General features: G+C 37.3%; 1 protein-coding gene across 3 annotated transcripts in view; it reads left to right on the top strand.

Annotated features, from left to right (window-relative positions):
- Nucleotides 1-12014, top strand: part of ANO3 (anoctamin 3) — a 479469-nt gene that overhangs the window by 411286 nt on the left and 56169 nt on the right. For all 3 annotated transcript variants that reach the window (XM_011964701.1, XM_011964700.1, XM_011964702.1), the window contains 3 exons: nucleotides 3056-3138; nucleotides 3552-3692; nucleotides 4247-4411. In XM_011964701.1, the coding sequence (XP_011820091.1) occupies nucleotides 3056-3138; nucleotides 3552-3692; nucleotides 4247-4411 (389 nt within the window). The remainder of the gene's footprint in view (nucleotides 1-3055; nucleotides 3139-3551; nucleotides 3693-4246; nucleotides 4412-12014) is intronic.

Genomic DNA, 12014 nt, shown 5'->3' on the forward strand with positions numbered 1-12014 from the left:
TGCCCAACATTGCCTTTGGCTCAAGGGTGAGTCCTAGACCAGGGCTGGGTTCCTGAGTATTTCATAACAACCCAGCTGCCCCATCAAGATTCATTCGCATAAACAACAGTTCTTATGCAAATTCATTTCAGAGAGGGTGTTGGTAACCTTTTGACTCAGTATTGAGATAGAGTTTTTTTTTTATTCTGTAAGTACTTTAAGGCTTGACTGAGTGCAAACAACTCACACATTTGAGCAGACCAATTATTAGGCAATTCTCCTAACTCTGCTTCCACAAGAGTCCCCCTGTCAATACTGAATACCCATTGTGGTTTTTTTTCCTCAGTCACCCGGGAGGAACCATCTATAGTCCTTTCCTGAAGGGCGTTCCTCCTAGATCTGGTTGGACCTTTGTATGGTAATTAATATTTAAATCACCCGTTAGGAAATTTGCTGGGTTACGGGAATTTTCAGTGGTTAGTGTTAAATCACCTTTTTCTAACAGAATAGCCCCATACTTATTTTTGAGTTAGTAAGCTACCTGTTTGCTTTTTTTGACTTAGGATAGCTCTGAACTATCCTCACAATGGTGAGGTGTGCTCACAATGAGTTTTCCTCTGAAGATTCTTTTTCTACTTTCTTCTGTTAGCAAAGCAGTTGCTGCTACCAATTGAATGCATTTGGGCCATTCGCAGGTTACTGGGTTAAGGATTTTTGATAGGAAGGCTGTGGGTTGTCAGTGGTCTCAGTGTTTTGGGCTACGCCCTTGTTTACACTGACAACAAGGTACTATTGGCATGTTATAGTGTCACAGAGAAGACCTTCAATTATCTATTATAGGTTTTAAAGTTATCCTGGCTTTTAAAGGAATAGGGTACACTGTTTTTCCTTTACCATTTCTATCTTTCTCTTTCTCTCTTTCTTTCTCCTTTGACTTTCTGTCTCTCTCTCTCTCTGACTCACCTTTTGTCTCTGTCTCTTCCTCTCTCTCTCTCTCTCTGCCTCTCTCTTTCTCCTTTCTGCCTCTGTAGAAGAATTTTGGAAACATAGTGGAAGGACGTTCGCTTGTTGCCCCATTTGCCACTATAGGAATATTAATTAGATAGGAATAACTTACTCAATTCGTTTTCATCCTGATCTATTACGTTGTTGTAAACCCAGTTCCAGTTGTTAAAGTACTGGGTTATCAGTTCTAAGGCCCTGGCAAGGGTGGTGGGGAACGGTTCCCACATAACTGCCCATGTCGAGAGCTGTATGCCTAAATTGGGAGAGTCACCAGGGACAAGACTCCCTGGGTTCATAGCCTAGTTGCTTAAGGACACAGTGTAGAACTTCCTTAGGTCCCTTTGGAGATACAACCTGCTCTAATACTTGGGAGTGGAAGTGAAAGTCTGAAGCATTAGTACCTAGGAGGCAGGGATCAGAGGAAGTAGATTCAGAAGTAAGGAGAATTTTGGGTCTACACTTTCAAGAAAGTCGTGGTTAGGACCCAGGAGGTATGGGTCAGAAGGAGACGAAGGGGTGCACGCATGGGCGACTGTTGAGTAGAGACTTCTGGCTGTGCCATGATCTCAACTGGCCAACGCTAGGAGTTCGGGATGACAACTTTCTGCCTCTAGTCGACCCTCAGCTTCCCCAGGAAAATTGTGAAAGCAGAAGCTGGTTCCAGGCAGAACAACACTCCCAAACCAGAAGGGTTGGGGGTTGTTAGAAAGCTTTTTCCCAGGAAGCCTCACACCTGAGTCTTTAGTCCAGCGGCCACACTAATCGTTTTTAACTGGCTGACAGGTGCCCAGTTATTTTCCTCCAATTCTAAGGAAAGATAGGACAGAATAGCAAAAGAAAGTGGTTCAGTATTACTCACCACTTTGGAGAAGCCCCATGCGGGCCACCAAATGTTACCAGCGGGTCTTTGTTCTTAGAGCTCCCAAGATGGTGGTGGGCCACTCCCAAGATGGAGTGGGCTGCTCCCAAGATGGCGACAAGCCTTTTGTTCTCTGACCTGGGGTGCTTGGCCTCACGGATTCCAAGGAATGGAACCTTGGGCCATGCGGTGAGTGTTATCGGTTTATTAGAAGCCGTGTGTCATGGAAGAGAACTGTGGAACCCAGTGACTAGTGTTCAGCTCAATTAGGATGAACCTGGGCACTTACCCATGCAGGAACAATGGCGAGCCTTTAGCCGGATCAGGAGCGGCAATGGATGCCTTGCTGGATCAGGAGGGATGGAAGTCAGTGACGGGTCTGCGACAATGGCAAACAGCAGTGGTCGACAGTGAAGAAAAGCTCAGCTTGAGCCATAACAAACATGGACCAGAAGAGTGTGCAGTTGCAAGAGTTAATAGAGTGAAAACAAAGCTCCCATACAATGGGAGGGGACCTAAAGAGGGTTGCCCCAGTACCACACATTTCTAAAACGTATATGTGAGTTGTTAGTTGTGTCCACAAAGTCTTGAATGGTGTAAGATAGAGCCCATCTAGAAAAAAAATTAAACAGCAATCGTTCTCCTCGCTGTTTACACAGAAAAGCTGTCAGTTCAGGAATTTCTTTACTTTTTCCACTGAGTCCTTTTCCATCCATGTAGAGTCCACCCAGAATATGAATTTGAGAGTTTCTTCTCTTGTCTTTCTTTTCTCCTTCACTACGAGAGTTTGTTCTTTTATTCTCTCTCCTACACCAACTCTCTGTAAGTTCTGGACAAGTATCACATGGTCTTTATTGTGATTCTTGGAGAAGGCTTTATTTGAGTCTTTAGATTTTGAATAAGCATATGCAGGTCAAAAGGGTCAATATTTAGCTCAGTAATATTGATTGCATCATTTTGATGAGCTGTGCTGACAAAAAGTCCCTGCTTGTTGGTTTCAGTAAAAGAAATCACAACCCTCTAGCAGTGTATGTTAATAGATATACTAATTAATGATGTATAAACACAGGAAGAAGAGGAAAAGGGAAAAATAAAAATTTTATTAATTACTTTAATAATTAATTTTAATTATGAGATAAGATATATCAGTATAAAGAATAAAAGCAATATGATGTGATTTGTGTAAAGAATTATCATTTTTATATTTTATAGCCACAGTCTTCCTGGAGTTTTGGAAAAGGAGAAGGAGTATACTGACCTATACTTGGGACCTTATCGAATGGGAAGAAGAGGAGGTAAGATGTTAGCATACAAGGAAATAGGGAAACTGGGCTATTACAGGATATGGAAAATTATCTGCTGCCCTAGCATTCAGGCTGGAAACAGTTAACCATCATTAGATTTTTCCCTTGATTTTTCCTACTAACAAAATTTATTATTTTATGAAGATAATAGAGATCAATGAAGTATGTATTTTTCAGACCACTTCTGTGATGTTTCTTTAAATTACATTAGTGGAAAATTATACTGATTACAATACTGCTGAGGATTTATTTGGAAGGCAATTTGATGTTATTTTAAAAAGGCTGCTTTATTGTGAAGACTTAATACAAAAGTAGGCCAAATTTAGGAGTATTGTATCAACTCTTGGGAGTATTTTTTTTAGTTTATGGCTTTGATATTTAGATAACTTTAGTTTCTCTCATAGGAAACACTTCGTCCCCAGTTTGAAGCCAAGTATTACAAGATGGAGATCGTAAATCCCATCACGGGAAAACCTGAACCACATCAGCCTTCCTCAGACAAAGTCACTCGTCTTCTTGTTTCTGTCTCAGGAATATTCTTCATGGTAAAGTATAGCCATCAATATCAAAATGTTTTGGGATTCCAAATTTAGAAGTAAGTTCAATGGTACCAACTCATTTTGGGACATTGAGAACGTCAGAAACCTTATTCTTTCCAACACCTTGGTAATACATACAATTAAACAAACAGAAGTCACAACAGGTTATGGGGATTTTACAAAGGCAGTTTGTGCACCTTTTTAAAGAAAATACTTTTTCGGAGAAACAGAGATCGTCTAAGATAAAATGGAAATTATATGAGTTGACCTGATGGATTAGATATCTTGTGTTAAAAATGAGCATTCCATTTAAGAGGACATTGGGCAGAATTTGCATGTTAGTGTGATAACTTTGTTATCACACTAAAATGACAAATTTTGTCCTATTTATTTTGATTAGAATATAACTTCCTTAAAGGAGAAAATTAAATCTAGATATCCTTTCTTGGAAAGGTAAATACCTTCAATTCTTGGGGACAGTAGATTTGATCTATGGTTTTGCTTTTGACTTGTTAGTGATGTAAAATATGGATGTTTTTTTCTGGTCTCTAATATTGTAGATATCCTTGGTGATCACTGCAGTGTTTGGAGTCGTGGTGTACCGCCTGGTTGTCATGGAACAGTTTGCATCATTCAAGTGGAATTTCATCAAACAATACTGGCAGTTTGCAACATCTGCTGCTGCTGTCTGTATCAATTTCATAATCATTATGTTGCTGAATCTTGTAAGTGTCTATAATGTTATTCTTCAGTAGATAAAAAAGGGGTGGAAAGGGGAGAGGTCTATGTTTCCTTTATATTTGAAATGTATTTACATGGAAGCCAAAATAAGACCAAGCCACATTTCTGTCAATGACAACTCAGTTTAACAGAAAAGATTTCATCTTTCTGGTTTAGATGATAGATTTTTGAAATTAAAATAAATTCCAATTGTATTATCTTCCCTGCATTTTGAGTTTATAATCTGATTAGTGATAGCTTCCATTCTTTTAGTATCTAGTGTGTACTAGAGATGGTGCTATGCACTTTTCAAACAAATAAAGAATTGTTTGGGCTTTAAAATCATCCCAATAAACTCCATTTTATAAGAAAACTTGTTGGAAAGATATGGGAAAATCTTTTTGAAAGTGAAGTATTGTTATCCACTAGTCTTCACGAGAAATGAAAAACAATAAGACAGTTACTCCATTTTTCTTTCTCTGAATCTAGCGTTTCTGTCTTCTCTCTCCTGTTCTCCCCCTCCTCTTCTCTTCTCTGTCGTCTCCTCTCCTCCTCTCCTCTCCTCCTCTCCTCTCCTCTCTCCCCACCTCTCCTCTCCTCACCTCCCCTCTCCTCTCCTCTCCCCTCGTCTCCTCTCCTCTGCCCACCTCTCCTCTCCTCCCCTCCCCTCTCTTCCCCTTTTCCCCTCCCCTCCCCTCCTCTCCTCTCCTTCCTTCTCCTCTTCTGTCTCTCTCCCGTAATCTCTCCCTCTCTCACATCCTCTCCCTCCCTTCCTTGCTCTCCCTCCCTTCCTTGCTCTCCCTCCCTTCCTCTCACTCCCTCTCCCTCCTTCCCTCCCTCCCTTTCTACCTTCTTTCCTTTCTCTCCTTTTCCCAGTGCTTCTCTTTGCATACCTGCTCTGTTCTATAAGAAAGATAACTGGTTTTGCCTAACTATATCATTTTGTCATAGTCTGGCATGCTGTGGCATTGCTATGCCTTTATTATCTTCTTTGACTCTCTATATGACCATGTTCCTCATGTTTCAACTGCTTATTTAACTTAAATCATCCAGTATTTTTATGTGCTAGCTACTCAAAGAAAGCACCTTTTTGTTTCAACATCACGTGCACTTAATAACTTATGGACAAAATGTCCATGGTTGATGGCACAACAGTATGCATAGGCCTATGTCTTCAACAAGGTCTATCAATGGGAACCAATTTCCTCTGAAAATAGAAGGCACCTATTGACACATTAAGGATAATATCTTTAATTCTTCCAACAGCTCCAGTATCCTGCATTATGTAAATAATGAAACTGAGATTCAAAGAGCTAAAATAGCTTGCATATACTAAGTGTTAATGTTAGTATATTTACATCATGAGATAATTTCTTTGATATAGCTGAGCAATACATAAGTAATAAGGTTGGTAATATAGATAGATAATATGCATTTGGTTCCAAATATGATTGATACTGACATTACTTGCTTAGCCTGGAGGGAGTTGAGACCATTTGCTATTCAACTTTAAAACAATAATCAGAGAAGATCTTAAGAGAAAAGTGAACAGTCACGGTTATAAAATGAGTACACATTATTATGAGGACAGTAGTTAACATCTTCTACTGGAGTTTGCTTTGCTCAGGTCCAGTTTAATTTGTAGAAAGAGAATATTGTTTACATTATGTCTAAACGAGCCATAAAATAATTTATGCTCTTGACTCATAATTTAAAATTTACAATAAACATTGAAAAAAATACATAGAAGTGGGAAACCTACATGGTAGTATATATAAGATAGTATAGGTTGTGCACTGCACAAGCACCACATTGATGGAAGAGTCATTTTCAGCACAGACACTATAGATTTTTACATTTTTGCTGATACTTTTCTGGTATATAGTAAAACATCTTGTTTGTAACAAAATCAGTACGAACTGTGACAGCTTTTCAGTAGACAGAGGTTATTGCAACTGGCCCTATTATCTGGGAAAAGATAACTAAGTAGTTGTGTTTATTTCTAGGTCACACAAGCAGTCGCCCAATTTGATCTTTAATTGACTCATTTCTTATTGTAAGTAGGTTGGTTGACAAAAAAATTAATAATAGTAACTGGTCATAGTTCTGCAGTCCAGGATCTTATAGTCTAGTGGGGAAAGAGAATTGAAGAATTCAATGAAGAATGCACAATAGTTGAAGCACAAGGGGCCCTGAGTAAGGTGAGAAAAAAGTCATCTATTGCTCATGAAAAGTTTTATGATAGTGGATCAGAAGACTTGAACAGAAACAGAGAGGGTGCTTATTCTGATCAGCCAAGAAAGAGCAGAAAGGAGATTGTTGTTTGAAGAAATTCAGCCCACAAATGGACAGAAGCACAGAAATGCATATTCTTTGCCCTTAAGGAAATAATGAGAGGTGTCTGTGAAGCATATTAGAATAAAGAAAAATAAGATTGGAAAAGTAAATCAGTGCCTAGCTTTGGAGGTGTGACTGGTATGTAAAGAGTTTGGATATGATGTTATTTTTTTGGCCACTGTGGGCAGTGAGAAGCCATACTTGATGGTATTTGATAGGTAAATAGCCACAAATCATCTTACCAGATACATTTATAGATGTAAAGGAGATTAAAATATTAGAAGAGGGGCCAGGCATGGTGGCTTATGCCTGTAATCCCAACACTTTGGGAGGTCAAGGCAGGAGGATTACTTGAGCCCAGCAGTTTGAGACCAGCCTGGGCAACAGTGAGATCTCAATGCTACAAAAGATTTTTTAAAGCCAGGTGTGGTAGTGCACACCTGTAGTCCCAACTACTCAGGAGGCCGAGGTGGGAGGATCAATTGAGAGCAGATGTCAAGGCTACAATAAGCTGTGATCACCCCACTGCACTCCAGCCTGAATGATAACATGAGACCAAGCCTAAAAAAAAAAAAAAAAAAAAAAAAAAAAAAAAAAAAGATATTACTGTGTAATAGAACACTAGAATTTATTTATTCTGTCTAATTATAATTTTGTACCCATTGATCGACGTCTCCCCATCCACCCTTCCCCCAACCCATGTAATTTTCGTGCTGGTAAGTTTGAAAACTCTCAAGAAAATGTAAGCCTTTCTGGGGAAAAGATAAATAGTCACAACTGCTTAAAGTAAAAGTAGATATTCTAAGTAGATTGTCAATCATGAAAGAAATTGTAAAACAGTATCACAAACTAGTAAAGCAGTCTTATCATAGGCACCATATTACATTTTTTAAAAAATTAAATAAAAAGATAATTACCTGTTGTGCAAATTAATCCAGCATTTAGATAAAGAAATAATGCTTCCTGGGTAAACATCAACCTGATTTTTAAAATATATCTGGCAATGGTAGTATCAAAACTCAAACTAAAGAGCATTTACAGCTATATACATAATAATGGCAAGTATAGATCAAAATATTTTCTAGAGTTACCTCTTGAAAGGAAGAATGTAAGTAATTTTTATTTTCTTTACGTATTGTCTAATATTTATCACATATTTGAATTTTCTAGATTTGCTACAATAAGTTTATATTCTATTCAAATCTAGTAAAGGACAAACCTTTTTTAAAATTAATTTCCAATATTCTATTTTAAAGGAATTATCAATAATCCAAGATTCATGTAGAAGGATTATCAGTTATAGTATTATTTAGAGTAGTAGATATTAGAAAAGAGACCCCCTTAAATAACCAAAAATAAAAGAAAGTTATTCAAATTCTGTATAAGGTAGTATCATATAAACTGTTAAAATGCTATGTGAATATTATTTAAGAACATGAAATACAGTTATATAAGGATATAAAAGTTTACTTGATTCCATTTTTTCTAGAATACACATACAGTCTTCTGAATTTTGAAACTTTAAGAAATTACAATCAAATATTAACAATATTGGTCCCTCAGTAGTGAGAAAAAATGTGGCACACCCTTTTGATTTAGTGTAAATTTTTGTTCATAGGGATTTGTATTTGTTTAGCTAGTATGTTTATTTTAATTCACATATTATAATTGTACATGTTTAGGAGTATAATTGGATGTTTTGAACATATGTATGTTGTATGATGATCAACTCAGGGTATTTAGTATGACCATCACCTCATGGCAATTATCATTTCTTTGCGATGGTCATCTAAGCCTCTTTTCTACCTATTTTGTAATGTAAAATACCTAAGTGTTAAACAATGTCACCCTACTGTGTAATAGAACACTATAACTTATTTATTCTATCTAATTATAATTTTGTACCCATTGATCAACCTCTCCCCATTTTCTCCTCCCCAACCCAGTCTCTGATAAAACTTCCTCTATGATATCATCTCATTTATTGATTTTAAGAAATCCTCTGCCCATTGCTTGTTTTTGTCAGTTTAGTTGAAGATTCAGATGGTTGTAGATACGTGGTGTTATTTCTGAGGTCTCTGTACTGTTTCGTTGGTACGTATGTCTGTTTTGATACTAGTACCATGCTGTTTTGGTTACTGTAGCCTTGTAGCATAGTTTGAATTCAGGTAGTGTAATGCCTCCAGCTTTGTTCTTTTTGCTTAGGATTGTCTTGGCTGTACGGGCTCTTCTTTGGTTTCATATGAAACTTAAAGTAGTTTTTCTAATTATGTGAAGAATGTCAATGGTAGTTTGATGGGAATAGCATTGAATCTGTAAATTACTTGGGGCAGTATGGTCATTTTCATGATATTGATTCTTCCTTTCCATGGCAATAGAAGGTTTTTCCATTTATTTATGTCATCTCATATTTCTTTGAGCAGTGGTTTGTAGTTCTCCTTGAAGAGGTCCTTCAGATCCCTTCTTATCTGTATTCCTAGGAATTTTTTTCTCTTTGTAGCAATTGTGAATGGGAGTTCATTTATGATTTGGCTCTCTGCTTGTCTATTGATGTTGTATAGGAGTGCTTGTGATTTTTGCATATTGATTTTGTACCCTAAGACTTTGCTGAAGTTACTTATCAGCTCAAGGAGTTTTGGGGTTGAGACGATGGGGTTTTCTAAATATCCGATCATCTTATCTGCAACACAGACAATTTGACTTCCTCTCTTCCTCTTAGAATATCCTTTGTTTCATTGTTTTGCCTGATCGCCCTGGCCAGAACTTGCAATACTATGTTGAATAGGAGTGGTGAGACAGGGCATCCTGTCTTGTATTGATTTTTAAAGGGAATGCTTCCAGCTTTTGCCAATTCAATATGATATTGGCTGTGGGTTTTTCATAAATAGCTCTTATTATTTTGAGATATGTTCCGTCAATACCCATTTTATTGAGAGTTTTTAACCTGAAGGGATATTGAATTTTATTGAAGGCCTTTTCTGCATCTATTGAGATAATCTATTGAGATCATCTGCATCCATTGAGATAACCAAGACAAATTTTTGTCATTGGTTCTGTTTATATGATAGATTATGTTTATTGGTTTGCATATGTTGAACCAGCCTTGTATCCCAGGGATGAAGCCAACTTGATGGTGGTGGATAAGTTTTTTGATGTGCTTCTGGATTTGGTTTGCCAGGATTGTATTGAGGATTTTTGCATCAATGTTTGTCAGGGATATTGGCCTGAAATTTTCTTCTTTTGTTGTTTCTCTGCCAGGTTTTGGTATCAGGATGATTCTGGCCTCATAAAATGAGTTAGTGAGGAGTCCCTCTTTTTCTATTGCTTGGAATAGTTTCAGAAGTAATGGTACCAGCTCCTCTTTGTACCTCTGGTAGAATTCGGCTGTGAATTCGTCTGGTCCTGGGCTTTTTTGGTTTGTAGGCTATTAATTACTGCCTCAATTTCAGAACATATTATTGGTCTATTCGGGGATTTGACTTCTTCCAGGTTTAGTCTTGGGAGGGTGTATGTGTCCAGGAATTTATCAATTTCTTCTAGATTTTCTAGTTTATTTGACATCATCCTGGTTTAGTCTTGGGAGGGTGTATGTGTCCAGGAATTTATCAATTTCTTCTAGATTTTCTAGTTTATTAGTGCAGAGGTGTTTATAGTATTCTCTGATGGTAGCTTGTATTTCTGTGGGATCAGTGGTGATCTCCCTTTATCATTTTTTATTGTGTCTATTTGATTATTCTCTCTTTTCTTCTTTATTAGTCTGGCTAGTGGTCTATTTTGTTAATGTTTTCAAAAAACCAGCTGTTGGATTCATTGATTTTTTTAAGGGATTTTCATGTCACTATCTCCTTCTGTTCTGCTCTGATCTTAGTTATTTCTTGTTGTCTGCTAGTTTTGAATTTGTTTGCTCTTGCTTCTCTAGTTCTTTAAATTGTGATTGATAGGGTGTTGATTTTAGATCTTTCTCACTTTCTCTTGTGGGCATTTAGTGCTATAAATTTCCCTCTAAACACTGCTTTAGCTGTGTCCCAGAGATTCTTGTACATTGTGTCTTTGTTCTCATTGGTTTCAAAGAACTTATTTATTTCTGCCTTAATTTTGTTATTTACCCAATAGTCATTCAGGAGCAGATTGTTCACTTTCTATGTAGTTGTTTGCTAATCCTGAGCTCTAATTTGTTTGCACTGTGGTCTGAGAGACTGTTTGTTATTATTTCTGTTCTTTTGCATTTGCTAAGGAGTGTTTTACTTCCAATTATGTGGTCAATTTTAGAATAAGTGTGATGTGGTGCTGAGAAGAACGTATATTCTGTTGATCTGGGGTGGAGAGTTCTGTCGATGTCTATTAGGTCTGCATGGTCCAGAGCTGAGTTCAAGTCCTGAATATCCTTGTTAATTTTCTGTCTCGTTGATCTGTCTAATATTGACAGTGGGGTGTTAAGGTCTCCCACTCTTCTTTGTTGGTTTAAAGTCTGTTTTATCAGAGACTAGGATTGCAATCCCTGCTTTTTTTTTTTTTTTTTTTTTTTTGGCTTTCTATTTGGTATATTTTCCTTCATCCCTTTATTTTCAGCCTATGTGTGTCTTTGCACATGAGATAGGTCTCCTGAATTTAGGACTCCAATAGATCTTGAGTCTTTATCAAATTTGCCAGTTTGTGTCTTTTAATTGGGGCATTTAGTCCATTTACATTTAAGGTTAATATTGTTATGTGTGAGTTTGATCCTGTCATCATGATGCTATTTGGTTATTTTGCACACTAGTTGATGCAGTTTCTTCATAGTGTCATTGATCTTTATATTTTGGTGTATTTTTGCAGTGGATAGTACCAGCTTTTCCTTTCCATATTTAGTGCTTCCTTCAGGACTCTTGCAAGAGAGGTCTGGTGGTGATGAAATCCCTCAACATTTGCTTGTCTGGAAAGGATTTTATTTCTCCTTTGCTTATGAAGTATAGTTTGACTGGATATGAAATTCAATATGATATGATATGAAATTGGTTTGAAAATTCTTTAAGAATGTCAAATATTGGCCCCACTCTCTTCTGGCTTGTAGGGTTTCAGCTAAGAGGTTCACTGATAGTCTGATGGACTTCCCTTTGTTGGTGACCTGGCCTTTCTTTCTGATTTCTCTAAATATTTTTTTCCTTCATTTCGGCCTTGGAGGCTCTGATAATTATGTGTCTTGGGGTTAATCCTCTCATGGAGTATCTTGCTGTTCCCTATATTTCCTGAATTTGAATGTTGAATGTTGGCCTGTCTTGCTAAGTTGGGGAA

The sequence above is a fragment of the Mandrillus leucophaeus genome, unplaced genomic scaffold, assembly GCF_000951045.1.
Source record: "Mandrillus leucophaeus isolate KB7577 unplaced genomic scaffold, Mleu.le_1.0 Scaffold700, whole genome shotgun sequence".
Lineage (NCBI taxonomy): Eukaryota > Metazoa > Chordata > Mammalia > Primates > Cercopithecidae > Mandrillus > Mandrillus leucophaeus.